Below are 26424 nucleotides of genomic sequence, written 5' to 3' on the forward strand. Positions count from 1 at the left end.
CTTGCCTAAAAGGTAAAAAGACAAGGCGGACCTCCTGCGCCCACCCCTCCTTCGCGGCAGCAGCCAATCGCCCTGCTCCGTGGTGCACCGGCGGCTTTGGATTGGACTCCAAGAGGCCCGGGGCGGGGAGCAGAACGCATGGGTGGAGCGCGAAGCCCTGTCCATCACGTGCGGCCGCGGGGTCTCCCCGCCTCCCCACGCGCCCCGCGGCGCCGAGGGGGGCGGAGCCCGGGAGCCGCGGCGCCTGCGTGGTGCGCATTCCCGGGGAGCAGCTGCTGCCGCCGCCGTTCCGCGACCTCCGCGTTCGGGAGTAGAATTCGGAATCCCTGCGCCTGGCTAACAATGAAGCAGAGTTCCAACGTGCCGGCTTTCCTCAGCAAGCTGTGGACGCTGGTGGAGGAAACCCACACCAATGAGTTCATCACCTGGAGCCAGGTACGGGTCGGGGATTCGGTGCTCCCCCTTGCCCCCCGCCATCCGCCGGGTGCGCCCCTGTGGAACCGGCCGGCGGGCCGCGCGGCTGGGCTGCGCTGCGCTGCGCTGGGCCGGGCCTGCGGCGCGGCGGCGGCGGCGGCGGCGCGCGGCCTCTCCCCCTCCCTCCCCGGCACACTCACGCGGACCCCCCGGCTTTGTGTGAGCCTGGAGCCGGGGCCTCGGCCGGCCGGCCGGCCGGCTCGGCTCGCCTCGGGCCGCGGTGGGGGAGGGGCGCCCTGGTAACGGTCCCGCCGACCGGCGCTCGCTCGGAACCGGCCCCGCGGCCGGCCGCGCGTGTTCTGCACACTCATCCTCCTCCGCCCGGGGGCTCGCTGCGGGCGGGCGGGCGGGCGGGCGCGGGTCTTCGCTACGGCGATCCATCCCCGCCGCGGGCCATTGCTTCGCCCTCGCGTGGGAGGTGGGGTGGGGTGGGAGGTGGCGGCGGGGCGGGCGCGGGGTGGGGGGATCTTTTATGATGAGGAGGGAGGAAAGGGAAACCGCACGGGAATGAAGCGATTGCGGTTTGGAGCCTGGACCGTTTGTTCGGAGTGATTATTTTTCTTGAGAGCGGCGGTAGACCATGCTGACTTAGTAACTTAGCGAGGAGTGGAGAACGAGTCGTTGAATTTGACTGAGTAGTTTGCCGGCGGAGTGAGTGGTAGGTGGCTGCCCGGATCAGTTTGATCCAGAGTCTGCTTATAAATAAAGATGACCTTAATCAAGCCCCGGTATCTTGCCTGGTCTAAGTTATGCGTGAGATGAATGCGTTGCCTAGGTGACCCAAGGACCCTCCCCCCCCCCTTCCTGGTTCCACACAAAGATTCTTTGCAGTGATTATTTACATCCCTTGTGCCTTTGGTTTAGTAGGCTCAGTTCTTAGATGATTGGAATCACTTTTAGGAAGGGGATTGGCGGCTCTTGACTGTAGATGATCACCTCTTCGTGGGTATGTTCATGTTGACAGGTTTGGAGTAAGGGAAAACGAACAGCTTAATATAATATCTCTTTCCTCGGTTTCTGTGTATGTGTGTTTGTTGTTTAACTAGTTTTCAGTTTTACATAGCGAACAATGGAGTACCTGCTATTTTGACAACTATACTGAATTTTGCCTGGTATTGGGGTCTTTTTTTTTTTTTTTTTACTTCCTTCTAGAATTTACTTTCCTTATGTACTTGTCAGCTAGCTGCCCCATCCCACCCCCTGCAGGTTATGTATTAAGGATTTGATACAAAGAAGTGAAAATAAAAAAAGGCAACCAGCGTGTACTTAAAATAAACAGATGTCTCATGCTTTTCATCTGTCAGAAGGATTAAAGGTTGACAAGGCTGGATCAGTACAGACTGTTACTCAGCTGTGTTTTAACATTAGAAATTGGACTGAAATACTCCCCAACCAAGCAGAGTTTATCGAACTTCCTTACCTTGCAAAAGGCTGCTTATTTATACTGTCTAAAAGTACTACTCAAATATATTGATAATTGGTTCTAGTTAAAGAGTATTGTATAAGTGGTAAGTCTAATAAATTTAAATTAGCCAAAACATGTTAATAACTTTCTTTTGATCGATTTAAAATGTGGAGAATTTAAACTGGTCCTTAAATATGAAGTCTTATTACCTGAAACAAGCTACTTAATTATTTTTGTCTCATTATTAAGTCTCAGTTTATATTTTAACTGCCCATTTCTAATATACCAGTGGATGAGTGAAAATCTAAACTGGGGTATATGTTCTAGAGATACAATTGGTGCTTAAGGTTTAGATAATGAAGCTGCTACAAACATGTAATGGGTTTGGTGGGAATGGTGTCACAGGTGTCCTGGGATAACAGTGAGTGTGGCCCAACACATTTGGAGATGACAGCGTCGTAGTGTGACGTTGAAGGTTGGACAGCCCTGGTGGGATGATATTGAAAGGTATCTTAGAGATCATCTAGCTCATCCAGATTCTCGCATAGTTGTTTCCAGGCTTAGTGGGCTGTAATGTTTATGTGGATACAGGGTAGATGAGGCTTGCAACAAAATCTGAGCTCCAAATTCTCCCACTATCTGCAGTATGCCATTTTTAAAATTTTTTAAATTTTTATTTTTGGTTTTTCGAGACAGGGTTTCTCTGTGTAGCTTTGTGCCTTTCCTGGAACTCGGTAGCCCAGACTGGCCCCGAACTCACAGAGATCCGCCTGGCTCTGCCTCCCGAGTGCTGGGATTAAACGCGCGGGCCATTACCACCCGGTGCAGTATGCTTTTTATACAGGCTGGCACTATCTGTAGTTCTGTATCAGTGTTGCCGTTGTAGACAACGAATAGGAAGTTCTGGGTAAATGTTATCTAGGGCTAATCCTGGTTTCTTCAGACAGATTTCTCACCGTTTTCTTTTACAGGTTTTTCCAAAAATCAATACCAATACTGAATGGTAAAACTTTAAGCTGATGTTGGATGGAAAACTGAAAAAAAAGTTATTTTCTTTTTTAAAGGAAAGAGTTATTTTCTCTTTTCTAAAGATTTTATTTTTTAGTGTGTGTGTGTGTGTGTGTACACTTGAGTGTAGGTACCTGCAGAGGGCAGGAGAGAGTGTCAGATTTCCTGATGCTGATGTTATTAAGGGCTATCATGAGCCTACCCCCGTGAGTTGTAGGAACCAAACTGGGGAGCAGTATGTGCTCTTGACCGCTGAGCCTTCTCTCCAGCTCTCCCCTTGAAGTCTGTGCATGACACATTCAGTCACTTCACCTCTTCAAAGAGAATATTACCATTCTTAGAGGTTTTCAGGGTGGTAGATAGAAAACATTTCCTTAAGGAGGCTTTGTGTTAATTTGTAGTTCTGTAAGTAATTAGTGAGTTCTAAAGTTTTCTTCTGTTTATTAGCCACTAGGTTTCCTGTTCTGTGGAAATTTTGTATTGTAGATTTTTTTAAATCAATATTGTTATTTATAGGAATTCCTTTATAACAAGTATATAGTTACCTACTATTTGTTGTAATTGTATTTCTTCATCTTTAAAAATCTTTTGAAAGTTGAGGCAGTTTAATGTATTGGTTGAATTAAAGGAGAATTAGCAGCTTTACAATGCTATATTTGTTTTCCTTGGATCCTTTTAATATTTAATTAAAGGTCCCATGTGTTTTGATAATTTATTATTGCGATATTTTACTCTATTGTAGTTTCACATTGTTTTCTCTTCCATGTTTTATGGAGAGAAATGTGCTTTTTCTTTTCTATGTCTTAAATTTATGTAGAATAAACTTTTTCAGCTGGTTTGAAGGATTCATCTCATTGCTTTTCCATTTACTTAGTTGTCCAGCATCTTTTATTAAATAATCCTTTTTTGGATGATTTATGCTGCCATCTTTGTGTTGTCTTTTTTTTTCCAGTAAAATAATAAGGCATCAAATTAATCATTTTAGCTGTACTTAAGTGTACACTTCAGTTACATCACTTTTTAAAAGATAACCATTATCACTGCCCAACTCTAGAATAACTTTTATCTTTTCCAAACTGAAATTATGGCTTAATTTGTATTGCTGTGATGAGAGATCAAGACCAAGGTAACTTACAGAAGAGTCTCTTTGAAGCTTACCGTTCAGAAGGTGAGTCCATGACCTGTTGTGATGGGGAACATAGCAGACACACAGGTATTATGTTTATGTAACTCATTTAGATTGTAATGGATAATTAAGAAATACAGATTAATAATTAGTCTTCTGTGATAGTCAAACTTACAGTCATGTGAGCTAAGTTTTAGAGGTATACATAGATACATTTCAATTAGGTTTGTACAGAATATGGCATTTAAAATGTTTTAAAAACAGACTTTCTGGACAGTGAGACGTGTCTGCTCCTGGCAGCACCGATTTACTTCAAAGAGGAAGATGGGCATTGGAGAAACTCTACATGGAGTTTATCTTCTTGGCAGAACTGGCCATTTGGGCAAGAAACTGTTCTTGCCTAGACTGGTTAACAAAATGTTGTATCAACTGGACATGCAGGACCCACGGAAAAATGACCACTGAATTTGCCAAAACAAGGCAAGATGGTCCTTCAGGTTCCTGCTTTGCAGAGGAGACTGCCAGACATTCTACAGGACACAGGAAAAAAAATGACTAAGGGACTAGGCCTATGGGCTGAAGATGGATACCCCAACATTACTAAGGCTGTCCAGGCAGCCAACTCTCTCTGTCATTCTAGATTTTTGGAAGTTGCTTACAATGCACTTCTGTTTTCTTAGGTAATATTGTGTCCTTCTGAGGTCTTTGATGTAGTTGAAGACTAGTTAGTTATATTTTCCTTAGTTATGATAAAAGGTAAGTTAGATATCAAACCTTAGACTCATAAATATAGGATAAATAGAATATTTTATTTGAATTTGCCAAATATAAATAGACTAAGATATTGTAACTAATTCTTGCTTGATAACTGTTTTGTTATATATAATTTTACTATGTTAAAGTTAAAACTTTCCATTTTAATTAAACAAAAGGGGAAATGCTGTGGAATAATGCTTTTATATACTGGCTTAATAAAATGCTGATTGGCCATTAGGCAGGCAGGAAGTATAGGTGGAATAAGCAGACAAGGAGAATTCTAGAAAGAGGAAGGCTGAGTCAGGAGACACCAGCCTGCCGTCCAGGGAGCAGCATGTAATGGCACAGAGGTAAAGCCATGGAAAATGTGTCGATGTATAGATTAACAGAAATAGGCTGAGTTTAAGTGCAAGAGCTAGTCAGTAGTAAGCCTGAGCTAATGGCCGAGCAGTTTTAATTAATATTAGCCTGTGTGTGTTTATTTGGGTCTGAGTGGCTGCAGGACTGGCAGGTAAGAGAGATTTGTCCTGACCAAGATCCGGGTGGGACCAGAAAAACTTCCAGCAATACGTAGTCATGGATGGCATTGGATCATTAGCTAGGAGCTTATATCTGATCCATAAGCAAGAGGCAGAGAGAGCTAGCTGGAAATGGTGTGGGCTTTTGAAGCCCTCCCCCCAGTAACACTCCTCCAACAAGACCACACCTCCTAGTCCTTCCCAAACAGTTCCACCAACTGGTAACCAAGCATTCAAATATGTGAGCCTGAGTTAGCCATTTTTATTTAAACCACTACTAAATGCCTACCTGTTAGACAGTAACTGTCCCGTCTCTCAATCCTGAACAATCACACCCTATTCTACATTTACCTTTAAGAAACTGGCTTTTTAAAATACCTTGTATAAGTTGTATCATATAGTATTTATTGCTCTGGGACCAGCTTAGTTCACATAGCATAATGTCCTTAGGGTTCATCCATTTTGTAACACATGTCAAATTCTGTTTGAAACACTGACTAATAGTTCTGTATCACATTTTGCTTATCCTTTGATCAGATGGACACTTAAGTTGCTTTCACTTTTTGGCTTTTGTGACATATTACAGGGATCATGCAGTGCTGATATCTCTTCAGGTTCTTTTTTAGTTTTGGAGTGTTTATATAGAGTAGGAATTATTAGCTCTTTGAGTATTTCTTTAATTTTTTTTTAATTTTTAGCAAGTGCTGTATTATATTCTACAGCTGCTGCACTATAGTCTATTTCAGTAGAAATTCATAATGATTCAAATTCCTTAACACCTTCAACGGTTGTTTTTAAATAAAAGCCATTCTAAATTGCTCGGAAGTAGTATTTTACTGTTTTTGCATTCCTAACGATTTGTGAATATTGAGCATCTTTTATGCACTTATTTGCAATTATGAATCTTTTGAAAAATGATACTCAGAGACCTTGCTTATTTTTAATTGGCTTTTTGTTGTTGTTTTAAATATATGTCACATAGCTGATAGACAAATCTTTTTTACATTCTGTGGGAGGCCTTTTTACTCTTGTTTATGTTCAGTATGCATAAAAAATGATATGGTCCCATATTTCTGATTTTGCTTATGTTGCCTGTATTCGGTATTGTATTCAAGAAATCATTTCTAGTTCCAAAGTCATGAAGTTTTTCGTGTGTGTGTGTGTGTGTGTGTGTGTGTGTGTGTGTGTGTTTGTGTGTTTGGAGACAGGGTTTCTGCATGTAGTTCTGGGTGTCTGCCTCTGCCTCTTGAATGCTGGAATTAATGGTGTGTGCCATATCACCTGGCAAGATTCAGGACTTTGATGCTCATGTGTTTAGTTTTTTTAAGCTATTTTGAGTTAACTTTTGTACATGCTGTCAGGTAAGAGTTCAACTGGATTGTTTTACATATGAGTATCTTGTTTTCTTGCTACTAATCTAGAAGCTAGCCTGACCTGCTGGTGATTGATGGTGGTGCAGCCTATTGTAGCTTCTCATAGGCTGAGGTCTGGAGTGAGTTCTAAGCCAGCCTGGGCAACTAATGAGACTGTCTCAGAAACTAAGGGCTGGAGAGATGGCTCAGGAGTTAAGAGCACTTGTTCTTGCACAGGACTTAGGTTTAGTTCCCAGTACTCACGTGCTGGTGCACATGTAACACAGTTCCAGGGGATCTCAAGCATTCCTTGCACCTCTATGAACAAACACCAGGCATATTTTTAGTGTACATACAGATACAGCAAAATACTTAAATACATCTTATTTCAGAAATAAAAAGGGGGCTGGAGATAGTCAGTGGGTGGTAAGTACTTGCCTAGCTCTAAATGTAGACCCCAGTAATTGATTAATCAGTTAATTAATCTTGTAACCAGAAATCTTTCTAAATTCTTTTATAGTTTTTCAGTGTAATATACTAATTACACTGTTACATATGTTATGGATAGTGTTAAAATGGTGATTTCTCTATTTTTGTCTGCTTACATTAGCTTTAAAATAACTTAATAGTACTGTCTACATATTAGACCTTTTGCTTACCTAGTAAAAATTCTTTTTTTTTTTTTGTTTTTTGAGACAAGAGTTTTTCTGTGTAACAGCTCTGGCTGTCCTGGAACTTGCTTTGTAGACCAGGCTGGCCTCGGAACACACAGAGATCCACCTGCTTCTGCCTCCTGAGTGCTGGGATTAAAGGCCTGTGTCACCACAGCCCGGCAGTACAAATTCTTTCAAATTTTATCACAGAGTATGGTGCAGTTTTGGGGTTGATGCTGAGACCTAAAATGTTCTTATAATTTGACTTTTAATTATATATATATATATATATATATATATATTTCTTTTTCTTTTTTTCTTTTTTTTTTTTAGAATGGGCAAAGTTTTCTGGTCTTGGATGAGCAGAGATTTGCAAAAGAAATTCTTCCCAAGTACTTCAAACATAATAACATGGCCAGCTTTGTGAGACAACTAAATATGTGTGAGTATGACCAGTGGTTTGCTTCTGATGCTATTAACAACCCCTGATTGAGCCAGTTTTTCTCATGAAAATAGTAAGATATATTTCTGTATACTCTTTATTAATTTTTGAGTTGCCTAATTTTAGTCCTGTAAATTTGAATCTTTGTCAGATGGCTTCCGTAAAGTGGTACATATCGACTCTGGAATTATAAAACAGGAAAGAGATGGCCCTGTGGAATTTCAGCATCCTTACTTCAAACAAGGCCAGGATGACTTGTTGGAGAACATTAAAAGGAAGGTGAGCTGCTGCTGACATGCATTAATTAGGTTATAGACTTGTGTCAGAACTTTTTTTTACGCTGCTGGATTTAAGAGTATACAGAAAAAGCCAGGTGTGGTGCTCCACACGTGTAATCCCAGTACTCGGGAGGCAGAGGCAGAAGGATTGCTGCAACTTTGAGTCCAGCTTGGTCTAAATAGTGAGTTCCAGGCCAGCCTGGAACATGGAATAAGACCCTTTTCTCAGTAACCCCCAGTAATAACAGATATTTGAATAATGAAAATGAATGCAGAAATAAGGAGATACTCCTTATGGAGATGAACTAGACTAATACATCTTTGATTAATTGTTCATCTGTTCCCACCACTTAACTTCCGAGCTCAACTGTGCTGAGAGTAATACAGTCTTCAATTTAACGTGGGAAGGAAAGTGCTCACCAGGGAGTCACAGAGGGTAGAGTTACCCAGTGTAATGGGAGGGCTTACTCTTGAGTTGGCAGAGAAAAACAGCAACTGTCTTCTGCTGAAATGAGATGTCTTTACTAAATCCATCGAAGGTACATAGAAAAGAAAGAAAGGGGATATTGATAGTCCAGTGGTAGAGCACTTCTAGCACCCTGAAAACCCTGACTTCAGTTCCTGTCACCAAAAACGTAGGAGATGGGTGAGAAGGAGGCAGGGGAATTCCTATAGCCCACTGGCTAGAATATATGTCTAATTACTCCAACATGCACAAGGCCTTGAGTTCAATCTTAAATATTGCAGAATAAAATCAAAAGGTGAAGAGCCCATGGAAGAAAATGACCTACCATGTAGCTGTATTACTACATAATTTTAACTAATGTAGAATATGATAATAAAGAGGCTTGGAAATGATAGGAAATTTGGCAGAGGGAATAAAAAAAGATCTTCATATTCCTGCTCATCCCAATATGATGGCTCACTCCTAAGTAGGCTAGGGAAAGGTGGAAAAATAAAGTGGTTAGTTCTTGATTTCTCTTGTATTGAGCTATGAAGTTTATTCTTGCTCTAGAATTTATCTAGAAATTTGTAACCACAACTCACTTCTTTAATAGGATACAGAAACTTCTCATAATAGGAAGTTTTGAATTACAATTAGTATATATTTAATTTTCTAAATTTGTATTTTTGGAAGGTTTCATCTTCAAAACCAGAGGAAAATAAAATTCGTCAGGAAGATTTAACAAAAATTATAAGTAGTGCTCAGAAGGTTCAAATAAAACAAGAAACTATTGAGTCCAGGCTTTCAGAATTAAAAAGGTAAAATATTATTTCCAAATATAATCCTAATATTATGGAGGTTGGGGCATGTGTGTTGGGGTTTGGAGAGTGTCTGGTGTTTTACTTTAATCCTCAATAGCCAAGATCAAAGATCATCTTGTTTTTTGTAAGTATCCGTTCTCTTTACTTTTAGTTTGTAGCTGTAGACTTTGTCCTAATAACAGGTTTTAATTATGGTTGCCAGACTATAGAGTGTTGCCATGAAGCTAGTTTTGCTTATGAAATGGTAGATCTTTAAGATTATGTAGTAAGGGCTGGAGAGATGGCTCAGCTGTTAAAGGCTAGTCTCACAACCAAAAATATAAGATTATGTAGTAAATAGTACTACATAGATTAGTTTTCATGTGATTTTCACATGTAAATGAGGGCACATGTTAGAAATCTTAACATATAACTGGTTGATCGTGTAGTAAATACAGTTTTACATAGATTAGTTTTCATACATAAGTGACTTAAACTGTGTGTCTAATTGTGGCCTATAAGGAAAAATAGTAGGGCGCGCGCGCGCACACACACACACACACACACACACACACAGTTGCCCTACATGATACTGCACATAGACCCAGGAGAGGTCTCCAAAGACCTCTTACCTTCAGAAACATGGCTTATCTTGTTTCATGACATTTAGTAGCATTTTCTTAACTGCCACACTATTAACTTGTATATAGAGTAGGTGTGGTTTATTCTTATATATATGAGGAGTTCTCTTAATAACAAGAGCCCAAGGGTAGTTATTTCACACATTCCATCTTACAGTTTTGCTGTTAATTGTTCCCGATTCAAATGTTTTCATGAGTGACTTCGAGGCCTTGTTTGAATAAGCCTTAAACTTTCCAATTTTGTTTATTTTATCTAACTAGTTATGCTGTTTGCTCTGTTTGTCTTCTGCTAGTAGCGTCCCTTAAGTTAATTCAAGAATTTGATCATTTAATCACTCTGTAACTCTTAGAGGTAACCATCTTCTGCCTCAGTAGACAGGTAGTGGCATCTTTAAATTTGACTTTGAAAACATACAGTGATTATTTAGTAAGTATTAAAAACATTTTTCTTTTCTGATACCTCTATATGTGAATCTGCCCTTCTGTTATAATAGTACAGATAACTTGAGGAAGATAACTTTTGGGATGTTAATAGAAGTTAAATAAGCATTTGATAGTTGGATTATCCTCTGTACTTTATTATTAGCTCAGCAGTATTTAATAACTACAGTTTCGATTTTACAAAGGCAAGTAAGAAGGGAAAGGAATTATAGCTATTGGGTAAGTTATTGGACTTCTTTTGAAATGCGTGGAGGTGTTCTGTGCTTCCTTAGAGGGGTTGAGTTTACTTGAACAGGTGCAGAGTTGTCTGTGTGATACTAAGCAAAGTTCCGTCACTTTATCTACATAGCAAGATCATGATTCTTTCCCTGGCAGTGTTTATGGAAGTTTAAGTGTTCCATACATGTAAGATGCTGAGCATAGTGCCTGGAGCACGTCACATGCTGGTCAGTGTCCCTTTCCTTTATGTCCTGAAGGAATTACCAAAATTTGTATATAATTGCTCTCCTGCTGAAACTTAGTTTATATTTAAACAAAAAGTACCAAGCCCTGTTATCAAAAAGAATAAATTACCTGTTATTTACGCATGCAACTATGTATCTTAAGGCTTTTTACAAGTATTGCCGTGACTAGTAGATAACACAGTTGAGAACAGATCATTATAGCCTAGAGAAGCATAGTCATGTAGTATTTGTTTCTGTAGACAGTCTCATTGTGTAGCTTAAGCTGGTCTTGAACTCGTAGTTCTCCTACCTTTGTCTGCCTACTCTCACTTCTTGAGTTGTGAAATCCTCTGGTTTTCTTGATTAAAGATGTGGCTTGGTCTTCTGACCAATTCTTTCTTGTTTGGTTTTTAAATAAATTAATACAGTGAGAACGAGTCCCTTTGGAAGGAGGTGTCAGAGTTAAGAGCAAAGCACGCACAGCAGCAGCAAGTTATTAGGAAGGTAAGAAGCCTCCCTGCCCACACAGTGCTCTACAGTCGCTTGATAAGTAGACAGTTTACTGTTTGTGAACTGTTGGTAGTTGTTGCTCTTTACTCTGATCAGCATAGTTAATTTTTAAGTCACTTGGCCAAATTTCCCGGGAGTTCGACTTTTTTTTCCAGTGTGTGCTGTAATTGGGCTTAGTATAAAAGTACTTTAACAAGTTACAAAATAAATTCAAGACATTGAGCTGAAAATTAATGGAAGAATTAGAATATGCCCATGGCATCATGTCCTTGTCATTTAATCTTTATATTCCAACTTCCACTTGCTATTAAAAAAGCAACATGAGAGTAATGAAGCTGTCTATTTTTTGCTTAGGAGTAATCTGGACTCAGCAACAGGTTCCTTTGAGGGGAGGGTGAGTTAGAGAGAGGAATCTTGTTCCTGCTTGAAAAGGCACTTGAGCTAAAAATAAGCTTATGAGTGACAGGATCTAGTGAACCAGGCTTACAGTGGAGATGAATACCATTTGTCACATTTGGCCTATGATCAAATAGTATACTAGTTTTGTAAAATAAGATAACATTAAGATTGGACATAATAGAATTCATTTCCCAGTGATTCATTCAAGTATGTGTGTTTTTAAAACTTCTGTAGGCAGTTCTAATGCATAGCCCTGTTTAGGATAGTTGAGTTAAAAGAACAGGTGTTTTTTAATTTTGTACTTGATGAAAAGATCTCTTACTGTTTTTCACAAAGCAGCATTTTGGGTAAATATTAACTACTTAATCTGAATTTTTTTCTCCAAAGCAATGGTAGTTGGTGAAATAGTTAACACAGCACTTGAGTTTTTTACCAGTACTTTTTCTGTTCAGTTTTGAAGTTATATGCTCTATAATAGATAGACTTAGTTGATACAGTCTTTCTTAATCATGTTAAATTCCATATGCATATACAACTCTACCGAGTCTAAAACAGTCCTCCAACTACTTTGGCCTTTACTCAGACACTGGAGCACTTCTTTTCATTGTTACCCACTGTCTGCACTTGGACTTGGCATCTTAGGTAGAAGCTGACAGTAAAATTTCAAGTCCTACGCTAAGCCACAGTAGGTCTCATCAGTGTTACCTAGAAGACTAAACAATTAATGCATTCATTGCTGGACCCCATCAGATTTCAGATTGGAAATTTCTGTAGTGAGGCTGGGGACTTAAATGTCTAAGAAGATACTAGAATAGTGCTGCTGGGCCATGTCTTACTTAAAGAAACAAGCTTATATAAGGTTTATTTATAGGTCTACCTGTTTAGTAATTTTCTCTCCAAATTTAATCAGATATTTTAAATTTACTGTTGAATTAAATATCTGTTGATTGGGCAAGCTTACATGGATGTATTGCAACAGTAATATTTATAAAACTGGCCATTATACTTTTTTGGACCTGAAAGATTATGATCTATTCTGAATTAGTAATTCCGTTTGCCTCCAATGATATTTATTACCTTAGTTAGGAAAATGTCCGTCAGACACCAGTTTGTCTGTCTTTGCATTACACTTAAGTCTTCCTAAAGGAACTGCAAATCTCAAGTGTTAACTTGTGAGAACTTAAAATGACTGAGCACTAGTCGGCGTGTGTTTTAGAATCATTTATTGAGAACCCTGCACAAGGGCAGAAAGCTGGGTAGTAACTGATAGGATGTGGACAGAAGCTTTGATGAAAGAATTTCATTTACATTTTCCTCTCAGATTGTCCAGTTTATTGTTACATTGGTTCAGAATAATCAGCTTGTGAGCTTAAAACGTAAAAGGTAAGTTTTTTTAAGTTTTGACTTAAAAACTGTTTAGTGTCTAATCGTGAATACCTGTGTTTGCTGAGTATATGTCTCGTACCAAAGAACAGCTATCCCTTGTTAAATTATGTTAGCACTTCAAGAGTAGTCTTATCAGGGTGAGCATCCCTTAACACAATGCTTAGGATAGTAAAAATATTTGAGATTGTAATTTTTTTTTCAGATTCTGGGATATTTACATACACATGAGGTGTCTCTGATAAACTTTATGTCTGAACTCAAAATTCATGTATGTATTAGGCATACCTCATGCATACATGTAGTCTGAAAGTAATTATCTCTTTAATAATTTTGTACATTAGGTAGTTTGTCAAGCAGCTAAAAGGGCTGAGAATGATGCTTTTAATTGACCGTGGCCCATCACAGAAATATAAGTGACTTTTCCATTTATGCCATACTAATGCTCAAAAATTTACTTATTTTGGAAATATGCAACCTACTTACCCTACGTGCCCAGCTCCATGCTGATTTTTGTTGTTGTTTTGTTTTTTTGAGAAGTAAAGCTAGGCTTGATGGTCACTTTGTAGACTTGAGGGTGTTACTGATAACTGATTTTCCATTCATATTAACAGTTTAAAGTAGCATTAGGAGGCCCCAGTGAGGAGAACTCTTTAAAAATAGGTCATATGCTGTCAGTAAGGGAGAGAATCAAGCATTATTTGGTTTATTTTAAGTATGGTTGGCCCAGACTTTCCAGATCTTAATGATAGGTTGTGATGGTTCTGTTAGCTGGCAATGCTAGTGGTACACCTAAAACAGAAGAGCTGACAGAGGCACAGACAGAGTGACCTGTAAGGCCAAGATCCCAGCAGGTTCTAATGTCTGCTGCCTCTTACTCTGTGAGGCCACTGATGAAGAACTGAGTATGTGTTGTAGGGAATTCAGGAGTTTGAAAGAATTTCTGTTGTATTTTTATTGAAGGTTTTTATTCACTACTGAAGTAAGTATGCTTGAGGTGTTGAAATTATTAGAAACCTTAAATCTCTTCTTTTTCCTCTTGGAATTTTATAAATATTATTCTTGTTTACAGGCCTCTACTTCTAAACACTAATGGAGCTCAAAAGAAGAATCTATTTCAGCACATAGTCAAAGAACCAACTGATAATCACCATCATAAAGTAAATTTTAATGTATTTTATATTTATTGTCTCAAACTAAATTTTATTATGGCAGTATTTCATGCAGTCAAAGACGTTTAGTGAATAATAATGTAAGTGCCCATTCCCCAGCTCTATTAAATCATGACATTTTCATTATTTGCTTTAAGTATTTTAAGAAATGATTTATTACAAAATAGTTGTTTATTTCCAAGCTTTAATATTTGTTATTGTCGTGGGTGTTGTGTGTGTGAATTCAGGAATTTAGACATACTTATTTTGCATGTCTAAATTTCATATAGATGATGTTATTTCAGTAATTCTGCATTGTAATTTGCACTTTGGTACAAGGGTTTGATTGAACACAGGCCTCTTACCTGCTAAGCTCTCAGCGTACCAGTGAGCTGTATCTCAGCAGTGGGGCCTTTTCGTTACTTTTGGAATTGATAAAACACATGTAGTTTGCTGTGATGCTGTATAGATTGAACAGAATGATAATGTCACCTTGGTATAATGATTGTGGAACTCATTGCTACTTACTTCTTTTCATCTATGATAAATATGTACTGACTAGGGTGCTTTCCTCGAGCAATTTCAAATATTTTTTATACTTGTATTTTTTTCTATAGACGTATCTAATTGCAGATTAGTCTAACATCAAGCTAGTCTAAGCCTTTTTTATGATACTCCTTTCTTGTTGATAATGCTTTTTTTTCTTTTTTGATAGTACTAGATATCAAATCTAAGTTCTTAGATGGCAACGCAAATGCTGTACCACTGAGTTACTATTGTTAATTTGAATGTTGGGATTTTTAAATATTGAGTCAGATTTATTATTGAACTATTGAGGTTTTGTTTATCTTTTATTTTACCCCCTCTGGGACACAGCAGCGTTAACTTCATATCATAGTGTTCATCCCACTTCTTTTTCTAAACCAAGTAGATGTAGTTTGATTTTGGGATTGATCTTATATAAGTAAATGAGTGTTCGTTTTGTTGGTTTGTTTTAGTTTAACTGAAATTTACACATTTTTAAAGTGTTTCATGTATTTCAGATGATTTTTTAAAGTAGAACTTACATATTTTTAAGAACTTTCTGTCATCTAGTGTTAAAACTTTAAAAAATTTTGCATTATAATAATGATTTGCTTACTTTTAGAGAATTGCACTTCTTAACTGACCTTAATGTACCTATACATTTTTTTTTTCTTTTTCTTTTGGTGATAGTAGAGATTGAACCTAGGGTCCCGTGCTAGTTAGGCAGGTATTGTGCCACTGACATATAGCCCCAGCTCCTTTTTTCATTTTGTGATAGGATCCCACTCTGTAGCCCAGGCAGGTCATGAACTCGGAATTTTCCTGTCTCACCCTCCTGAGTAGTTGGGATAACAGGCCTGGGCTACCTCTTAACATTAAAAAGAACAAGTTGTTGGTAAAGCAGCCAAAGTATCTTTAACTATGGAATTGTGGAAGTTCTGAATATCTCTCAGTGAAGCTATTTAATGAGTAAGAATAAAGCTTCTTTAGAAACAACAGGTTCAAAGAATGCAATCACTGTCAGTGCATTGGCTGTGAGATTATGATTGAAATTTCTGAAGGCCTAGAATTTGTTCACTATAAAGTCCTTTAGGATTTGAAGATCTCCATAGAGACATGCGCATGTCATCTTCAGGGTCTCTTACAATAAAGTAATTTGTTGTTAGGTAGAATATGAGTATATTCTTCATAGCTCTATAAAATGATATTATAACTCATTAACATGTGAGTCCCAGAAGGACAGAGGACAAAGCTGTTTTGTTTACTGTCCTCAACATTTAGTAAATAGAATGTATCCAGTTTATTTAATGATATTCTTTGTAGTAGTCCATACGTTCTTGTTTTTTCCTGATTCTTTAGGTTCCACATAGTAGGACTGAAGGTTTAAAGTCAAGAGAGCGGATTTCAGATGACATAATTATTTATGATGTTACTGATGATAATGCGGATGAAGAAAATATTCCAGTTATTCCAGAAACTAATGAGGATGTTATATCTGATCCCTCCAAGTAAGGAATCAGGAGATATTTGGGAACATGTTCATCATTTGTTCTTAGCAAACAAATTAAAAACCCTGGTTCTTTGAAAATTTTTAATTTTTTCATATTTGGTTTGAACTAATCTTTTCCTCATATTTAGAGTATTGAACCAGCTAAACTGTACTTCCAAAAAAGAAAGAATGAAAATAGATGATGTTTATTTGGAGTTAAACCTTTTTCCTTGATTAATTGTGGTTTCCTATCTAACGAATTATCAAAATTAAGCTACTTACTCCAGAATAGGAAACCTTTTAATAGGTGATTTGTGAATCCCACCAGAGAATGAAAATAAATTGCCTTGTCTAAATTATATTTTTTCTCTTATCGTTGCTCTAGCTGTAGCCAGTATCCTGATATTGTAATTGTTGAAGATGACAATGAAGATGAGTATGCTCCTGTCATTCAGAGTGGAGATCAGAATGAACTAGCCAGAGAGTCGTTCCGTTTGGGAAACGCTGGCAGCAGCCCTGCTGTGTCTGGCGCTGTCCAGCTAAATGGCTCATCTGGTCTGCCCTCCGAAGATCCTGTGACCATGATGGATTCCATTTTGAATGATAACATTAACCTTTTGGGAAAGTGAGTATTCAGTTCAATAATAAACCTGAAGTAAATATTAAATTTCTATAAATTCAAAGTAATAATGGTAGCTCAAGTGTTTTTTTTTTTGTTTTGTTTTGTTTTTTTTTTTAATAAAATTCTTGTAACTTTAAGGTATTTGTGCTTTTAACTGTACCAGTTCTGTATACTAGTGTAGTTTCTATGAAGGGACACATTGCATTAAAAATATAGTAATTTATTGTACAGAAGTAATCAACTTGAATATTGGGAGTGTGAGTAAGATAGGAGAGAAGAAAGGGGAAGCACACCTTTATGGTAGCAATATCTTCTCTGAAAATACTAAATTTGTATAAAAGGTAAGAGTTTTTTAATTTTTAGAAATCCCAGATCTTAAATGTGATGTCTTTAGAACTGGTAAGGACTTAAGTCACTAAGATGATTTTGTAGAGTTGGATTACCAGCAGCGATTTGAAATGTAAGAATTAAAATACTTAATAAATGTGGATTTTTTTTTTCTTTAGGGTTGAGCTGTTGGATTATCTTGACAGCATTGATTGCAGTTTAGAGGACTTCCAAGCTATGCTTTCAGGAAGACAGTTTAGCATAGACCCAGATCTTCTGGTTGATGTAGGTATTCTGGATAATCTTTACTATACTGGTAGTTTGTGTACATATACATATGTATATATTTAAAGTCAATGCTTTTTTTGTATTCTCCACTTCCTGCATTTTACTTGCTTAATTAATGATCTTATTAGGAAGCATAAACAGGCTGATATAGGACACTGATAATGTGATCACTGTGTGCCTCTGAGGAGCAGTTGCTTCTCCTGTAACAACGTACCATTCTTTTCAATATTACCACTACTAAATACAAGTTTTATCTGGACTTGTTGCTGTTTGTTACTGTATGTATATTTTGTTCTAGAATAAATTGTCACTGAATAAAGATTAGTAATAGAAGTACCTAATCGGGGAGTATCATGGAGACATTTCTCAGTACTTGGGGAATTGATGTTTTCTAGTAAAATAGCTTTCATTATATTTGCATAGTTTATATATCTTGAGTAATTCCCTGTCCAGACTCTGTCACCATCTGTGCGAACTTACTCCAGTATTGTCTAGACTGATGATTTTTTTCTCTGATCTCCGGCCCTACGAAGCTTTCTCACCCGTTTTGCTGTGTCCTCTGTCATTCTTAGCCTGTCCAAAGCTTGCTAGATTCAGCTAACTCTGTCCTACTCATGAGTCTTGTTCTTTCCTAGATCTGTTGATTCAGAGAAATCTTCTGCCTTATAGTGAACCTTCTTTAACATCCAAGGATCCGTAGTATTATATCACTTTAAGAACTTCTTAATGATGCCAAAAGAAATTAGTCCTTTCCTATTTTTCAGTCTAATTTCTGGTTAATCATTTGCATCTCTTCTCATGAAAATTAATCTGTCATCTAGTTTAAACACCCTTCCCAAATCATCAGTACCACTCAGGATTGTGTTTCACTGTCTTTAAAGATTTTCTTCCCATGCTGACCTTGTTACCATGGTAAGTGCATTAAGCTTCCATGTGATAGCCCGTTTCAGCTAAATAGCAGTAACCTCCTGATCCTGCTTGAGTCCATCAGACCCATTCCCAACTCTGAATGTGGGTGTTAAAAACAAGATTCTGGTTATCTATCCTATGGTCTGTGGATCATTTCAATTTTACTTGGAAAACTTACTGAATTTGTATTCAAATTTCCATATTTGCTGGGAATATTTCACTGTGCTTCAGGCCTTAAGCTTTGGCCCTTTGGAGTTTTGTATCCTTTCTTAGAGAAAATAACTCAATGCCTCCTTAAACCCAGGTGGGTGGGTGTGTGTCTGTGTCTGTCTGTCTCTCTCTCTCTATGTTCCTCTGGTTTTGTTTGCTTTATCCATTTTTCATCTGCTGGGCTAGTGGAAGATGACATGCTTTGAATTAGACAAGTCTGAATTCTGATACTCTTTTTAATACTTAGTGAATGTTACTGGCCTCAGAAAAATTAACTTCCTTTTTTTTAAGTCAGGGTCTCAGGTATTCCCTAAGCTGGCCTTGAACATGGTATGTAGCTGAGGATGATCTTGACGTTCTTCCTACTTCCCTCCTAAGTGATATGATCACAGGCATGCATTAGACCATTACACCCAGTTTACATTGTGGTGTGGTTAAACACAGATTTTTGTGCATGCTACTCAAACACTACCAACTGAGCTACATCCCCAACATGGAAAAGTTGTTTATCCCAGTTTCTTCATCTATTAAATAGGGCTTAACATGAAGGGCTGTTGGAAGAATTACAAGTAATTAACCCTACTATTAGTGCTGTATAGTACTATAGAGTGGTCTACAAGAGAGCTCATTTTGTTTTTGAGACAAGATCTCCTATAACACAGACTGGCCTTGTATCTAAGCATCCACCTCTCACAAGCTAGGGTTGTAGATGTGTTCCATATTAGGGTCTCAGCATCTTATCTTCCTAATTATTCTCTTTCTTATAAGAATTTTTTTCCCTTGATTTCTTCTACTTTGGAACACTCAATTTTGTATCTTTTTTGTTTGTTTTTTTTGTTTTTCCCCTCTTTCTTGTCTCTGTTCTTCCTCTGAAAACATTTTGACATTACTATGCTGTTCTGAAATGTGCGTATCTTTTTCTTAATACTTTAAATGCAAACTTGGCTCAAATTCCACTGTATGACTTTGGGGTATTCTGCTTTATGTGCCTGTCTTTATTTAATTAGATTTTAGTGTCATCAGTTTTAAAGTCTCCTTCTGGCTTGCCTTGTTCTCTGAAGTGGATGGTGATGACAGTCAAGATGTAAGCCACTAAGTGCATTGGTGTTCCGGCTCCTCTTTATGAAGTTCAGGTCTTTCTCATAGCAGGGTGGGGTCAGGAGGAAGTCATGGCCCAGAATCTAAGAAGTTGTGTCAGTTCTTCAACCGTGCCGTCTGTCTTCTGGGAGTGTGTGTGAGATACCCAAGTCAGTCCATAGGGTTTCGAGGCAAAAAGGGAGAGAGCAGCTTTCATTGCTGTCCTCACTCAGGAACCAACCACCCTGTTTATAGGAACACAGTTAGATCAGGCTTCTCTAGAACAGTCACAGGCTGGATTGGCATACCAGTAGTAGTCGTCTACCACCAGAGGTTTGAGCTCTTTACCTCTTCAGCAGCCAGTGGGTGATAGGAAAAGAAAGGGAAATCAAATGAAAGAGGCCAAGGATATTCTTAGGACAGCTGTGGTCTTTTAAGAAAGGAGTCCATGTCTAAAGAGAATGGAAGAAGAAAGAAAACTGTGACCTCTGTATTTCAGTGTTTGTGAACTATTGACTTTGGTCATTCTTATAAAATTCGAACCTAATCTCTCTTTCAGTGCTCAGACTATTCTTAGGGGTCTTATTCCTGATAGGATTATTCCACTGAATAGCTTCGCACTGCTTCTTAAACTTGTGTATATAACTGTTCAAGTCAGAACTCGTGTTATTTGGGTTGGTCTGAACTGTTTCTAGAACATGCTCTACCTTCTTGGTGTAACTGTAACTCAGGACTCTGCTGTCCTTTCTTGGGACTGCTGATAACTTGCAGCATCATGTGTATGCCTGCATCTGTGCTTTCCTGCCTTCTTGGTTTCCAAATGCCTTACTGCTTTTAAAGCTCTACTAACTGTTGTAAAACTGGACCATGTATGAGTTAGATATTTAATATTAGTATTGACTTGTAGATTGTAAGCTCCTGGAGAGCAGAAAGAATGTTTTGATGGTGATGACTTAAAAGTTGTATTTATGAATTGGCTGACTGTGAGTACAGCTCATTGGCATTATTTTGACACTTGTCAGCTTTCTTTGCTATGTGGAACATAAAACGAAGTAGGTATGGCATTTTGTCAGGGCTCCACTTGACATGTACGTTAGGTTTCACTGTCAGAGTAGGTTCCTCTAATTAGTAGGTATTCAATGAATGCTTAGTTTCAAGACATGGGACTTAGCATTTGGTGCTACATATGGCCAAGGATGTTTAGGGAGAGAAAAAAAAGATATGAAATTGAATGGAGATTAAGGAAGGGATAAGAATTGTGGGAAACTATCTCAAAAGATTTACCCCCTGTAGAGAAATCCTTACAACATAAAACTCCATCTAGTGCATGGCCAGCTCGCTCTGCCTTTGTTTTTCGTTCTGCTTTTCTGCTTTTCCAACCTTGTTTTTAATCCGTGGAAACTTCCCAGTGTAGGAGTGACATCCCTTCACTCATCATTGTATAAAAATTTTTAACACACGAATCTTTTTAAATATTTTTTAAACTTATCATCTTTCTTGTTTGGTCTTTCAGCTTTTCACTAGTTCTGTGCAGATGAATCCCACAGATTACATCAATAATACAAAAGTAAGTTTTGATTCATGTTGCTCAGGACCCATAGCTATAAAAATAGGAAAAAGTCCTAGTAAACATACATAGAGAGCAGTATCACTCTCAATTAGAGAAAACATTTTATATCCTTACCTAATGTGTGTGATTGAGATAGTAAAGTACTAGATGGAAAATTAGCCTTTGGTTATGGGGTTATTCTTCATTGCCCGATTCTGCTGGCACTTGTGGGATTCACTCTCAGTAGAAAATCAGCGGGATTCACTCTCAGTAGAAAATCAGCCTCCTAGTGCTGGGAAATCACCTGGCCTTGGCTTGTTCAGATATTTCTTTGAAATAAACGATTAAAATATAATTTCTAAATTTTTTCTTTCCATAAACAATTTCTCAGCTTTTTCAGTTGAAAATAACTGATCCATATTTCTTCTGTAAGTTCCTTCAGTTTGTTAGCATTTTAAAAAGTAACTAAAGCAAAGGCAAATTTTACTAGGTAGGAGTTTTACCTGTATAAAGCTCCTATTTTTTTCTTTTTTTTTTCCCCAAAATAATTTTTTTCAACATATAGGAACTTCAGTTGGACTTAGGGAATTGACAGGAGATTCTTAAGGACAGTTTTTTTGTGGCAGATGCTTATAAATTTTGTTATTTTTAAACAGCTTAATCATCTTAAATTTACTCCTTATATCTAATATGTGTATCAAATTGTCAATATTTTTTACTGATTACAAAATAAATCAAGTTCAAATTTTGGATTAGAACAGTCAGTTACATTCTTGTCTTTTGTAATCCAAAATGAGACATCTCAAATAAATGTAAATGATTATAGAGTTGATGAGTTGAAATGTTTTATTGTCATGTGTAAGAAGATAGCCAGGCCAGTTTTCCTATGTTTTTGAAGGTTCATCTTGGCTGACACAGAGCCTCAAAACTATGAACTTGTAGGGGACACTGTTTGAGTTATTGACATACGGCACACTATTTCTGTAAATAGCCAAATCTACTAGGTGTTTTTGGTTTTATAGGTTATATGTCACAACTGTCAATGCTGTAATTGTAGATTAAGCAAATATGGGTAATGCATATAAGAATGTTTTGATAGACATTTCAAATAAACTAGCAGTAAGCTGGATTTCACCATCATTTGCCTAGGCTTATAGTATATATATTTTGTCAGTATATTGAGTGTTATTAAGTCACATAATATTTTAATTTAGTGAATATGCTTTGCTGTTTATTGCTAAAACTGAATCATTGTTCTTTGACTGTCCTCATTCTAGAAACCAATAACTTGAATTTTCAGAAATATCAATAACACAGAAAATTGCATATTGCTTTTTGATTTTATGAAAAATATTTTTAAGAGTAATGTTTTATTATAGTTCTGAGTCCAGAGTGATTGCAAATTATTGTTATTTTTATCTCTAAATTTTGTTCATGACAAGGGTATAATGACATTTAACATATTTTCTTAGTCTGGATACCTTATACTCCTTAGTGTAGCTGAGTACTACTAATGAATAAGAACTTGCATGGGAAAAAACATAAATACATTCATAATCTTGGTTCTGAGATTAGAATGTCAATAGTGGCATCCTTAGGAAATAAATACCTGTTTCAAGGAGTATGAAATGTATTAACATTTATATATTGTGACTTCTTAATGATGGACTATTTTTACTTAAATATTTGGAATGGTTTAGTCTTTATCTTAGGGTCATTGTCTTTCTAGTAGCATAGAAACTTACTGCTTCACTTTGTGATCGCTATCAGGGGGATATACGAATTACACAGATGTTTGTTGTACTGTGCATACTAAAGCAACTTGTAGAAATGTGGTACTCGGTAGTATCTGGTTCTTAAGATTATCAGAAATAATTGAGCCTTGTCTGCACCTTGGAGTTTGAGCACTGCTGAAAAGATGGCTGACATCTCAACAGCATTGTAGATTTAAATCCCCTGTGAACCAGAAAGGAAGAAGACAGTGGCTGAAAGAATCAACTGAAATGAAATAAAAGAGCCTAAGGAATCACAGAAAGGACAAGAAGAAACATGAAGAATATTGTGGGATGCATTTCTAATCAAAACTGTTTAAAATGTGCATTTAATTATATTCTCACTCCATGTCGAACCACCTGTCTTTGATGTATCCCATCTTCAGTCTTTGACAATTCTGTCTGTCCTATTACTGAAATGCCCTTTTCTTTCCTCCTTCTTCCGGTACTTATTCTGGCCCTTGAGCACAAGTTTCTTAGCCAGTCTGGTTAATTCCAGTGAGATTTTTCTCTTTAGTTCATCTTTCCTGATGGTCCCCTTCCCAGTATGTTTCAGATGTGTTGATGTTATTTTATCAGTTGTTAATTTTTGATATCCTTAAGGAATGTAAAATGTAAAGCAAGTATTTTTATGTAATTTATTTTCTTTTAGTCTGAGAACAAGGGATTAGAGGCTACTAAGAGCAGTGTCATTCAACAAGTTTCAGAAGAGGGAAGAAAATCCAAGTCCAAACCAGGTAGGTATGCAAGTAGTCTTGATTTCTGTAGTTGTAAACCATGCAAATATTGTCTTACTCAACTGCTAGATGGGCTGGGCTCTGGTGTAGTGTGTGCAAAGCCCGGGGTTCAATCCTACAAGTGTAGTTTAGCACTACAGAAAATAAAACCCATATAAACAAGTGAAGATGGACTGCTGCTGCTTTGGCTTCTATGGGTGGTGTCTTAAGTTTCTAGTACCTAAACAAAATGTAAATGGTGAGGTAATGGTTCCTGTAGTTTGAATCCCCCCCCCCCCCCCCTTATTTAACATTAAAAGATAAATCTTATAGCTAAATTGAATTTAGGCTAACTTACTGACAGATAACTTCTCAATTGGGTATATAAAAGTATCTTTTATGATCTTTGTAGATAAACAACTTATCCAGTATACTGCCTTCCCACTTCTTGCACTCCTCGATGGAAACCCTGCTTCTGCTATTGAACAGGGGAGTACAACAGCATCATCAGAAGTTATACCCTCTATAGATAAGCCTGTAGAAGTTGATGAGCTTCTGGCTAGCAACCTGGACCCAGAACCATCCCAAAGTAAGCTTGTTCGCCTGGAACCGTTGACTGAAGCTGAAGCTAGTGAAGCCACATTGTTTTATTTATGTGAACTTGCTCCTGCACCTCTGGATAGTGAAATGCCACTTTTAGATAGTTAAACCCCCAATGGACACTATATGTATATATTCATCAAAATGATGAAGTATTTATTTTAAAGTATCATTTGGTACTTTGTTTTGTAAATTACTTTTTGTTTAATCAGATACTGTGGAATAAAAGCACCTTTTGCTTTTCTCACTAACCACACTCTTGCAAAGCTTTCAGATGTTACTCGGCTGCCTAGGTATAAATTTTAATGCACATTATTGGACTATCTTAAGTTGAATTCAGATGACCATTTTCTCAAGTTGTAGTAATTTGGATTTTTTTTTATATACAAATACGACCATTTAATCCCAGTTGAACTTGTTTATTTTCAATTGAGTTTAAGTGTTTAGAACTAAAGGTAGAAAGCTCTGTTCTAGTTAGTTTTATTAAAGTATTTTTGACTTGGTTTATTTTTAAAACTGGGAACATAAAGTGCCTGTATCTTATAATATTTCATGTCTTTCTTGGTTCAGAGAAATTCTTTTATGTTCAGAGAAATGTATTAGTGACAGAAAAGGCAAAGCGCACGAGTAATCACTCTGAAGGGGTTCCAGCTCCACATACAGAAAAGAATGTGGAGACAGATTGTTGGCAGTTAAACCCGTCCACTTAGACTAGCTGAAGTTATGTTTTCTGGTTTGTTCTTTTGAACCATGGTATTTAGTAAATAAATATGATGAATGTTGAGTACTAGTATTTGTTGTGTCGTCTTTGGAAGTGATGCCCACGTGAAATGAAGGTGGTGGCTTTAAACTATGTGTTGTCTATTTTTATCACAGTGTGGGTCACATCCAGATCTTTGTGCTTTATCTGAAAAAATACTGTCTATTGCAGTAAGGAAAGAATATGATGCTTCTAATCTTAATGTATTTTAATGTTCTTTGTTTAAAAAGCATACTGGCTTGCTTTTTATGTTTCTAATAAAGAACTGAGATTTCCTCTCATTGTTGCAAATAAGGTGAGAACATTATCGGTTGATGCCACCAAATACCTACATTTTTTGTCCCTATACAAGATAAGAGAATCAAATCAACTTGTCTCTTTCAAGATTGGAGAAGCCTTAAGGCTAGGGTATTAAAACTTCAAGAAGTCTACACTCAGGCAGAAGGCTAGAAGCAGTGCAATTCATATCTAAATAGTACATATAATTATGCAATAGGCACTTCAAGACAGCTTTTCTGGCCTTATTGTGCTTCAGGTATGCTGCGGGCCACAGGAATATATCATAAGAACTCAGCTGGTTATGGCAAAGTCACTACCTGGAGGAATCAGGGAATTCCACCAGAGGAAGCCAAATCCCAAGGAGTTTTTGGTGTTACTTGGCTTGTCATATATCAGCTGTATTTTGTTATGAAAATCATGTGTGCCTTCATAGTTTTCCCAATTGACTTTTCCCTAAGAAGGGCTAACAGTGTGGGCTGATCACTCTCTGGACATGCACATTCCAGGGATTTGGAGAACAGCCTCAGGAAAGGCTTTCTCTGGAATCAGATATCTCCCTTAGCCACTTTCAAGGACTAAAGGAAGCACCACCAAGGTGGGCGCTGTACTTCCGAGGACTAACAATATAGTAAGCAGCCCACGTGTAGTCTCCTGGCTTAAATTCTACAAGGAGACACCGCCCAGGTGGGCGCCCAACTTTCAAGAACTAACAGTGATAGCACAGCCCACATACAAGTCTCTTAACTTAAGGTAAATTCCACAAGGGGACACCACCTAGGTCAGGTGGACATTAAATAATACCTTTATACATTTTAGCTCAGACCCTCCCTTTATATACTGGGAATTCCAGGGCACAGGACAGAGAAGAGAAAAGAGAATGGAAGAACTAGATGGGTAAGAACTTGAGAGGAACAAATTGAGACAGGGAAGAACTAGATTGAAGAGCTAGAAGAGAGTACTAGAGGAACGAGATGGAAGATGAGGAAGAGCCAGATGGGGAAAAACATGAGGAGATGGGAGAGGAGCTGATATGGGAAAGAACTAGATGGATGAGAACCTAGAAGGGACAGAACTAG

The 26424-nt window shown here is 37.7% G+C and overlaps 1 protein-coding gene across 2 annotated transcripts; it reads left to right on the forward strand.

Annotated features, from left to right (window-relative positions):
• Positions 1–202: 202 nt before the first annotated feature.
• On the forward strand, positions 203–25102 carry Hsf2 (heat shock transcription factor 2). 2 transcript variants are annotated; one of them, XM_036168894.1, is made up of 13 exons: positions 203–435; positions 7626–7734; positions 7886–8013; positions 9151–9275; positions 11211–11286; positions 13013–13074; positions 14147–14234; positions 16110–16258; positions 16625–16864; positions 17368–17473; positions 21186–21239; positions 23646–23730; positions 24122–25102. In XM_036168894.1, exons 1-13 carry the CDS (start codon positions 343–345, stop codon positions 24415–24417), a joined length of 1611 nt encoding a protein of 536 aa, XP_036024787.1. In that variant the 5' UTR covers positions 203–342; the 3' UTR covers positions 24418–25102. The 2 variants fall into 2 exon arrangements, with proteins under 2 accessions (XP_036024787.1, XP_036024788.1); XM_036168895.1 differs by lacking the exon at positions 21186–21239 and having other exon boundaries at positions 204–435.
• Positions 25103–26424: the final 1322 nt, after the last annotated feature.

The sequence above is a fragment of the Onychomys torridus genome, chromosome 19 (genome assembly GCF_903995425.1).
Source record: "Onychomys torridus chromosome 19, mOncTor1.1, whole genome shotgun sequence".
Taxonomy (NCBI): Eukaryota; Metazoa; Chordata; class Mammalia; order Rodentia; family Cricetidae; genus Onychomys; species Onychomys torridus.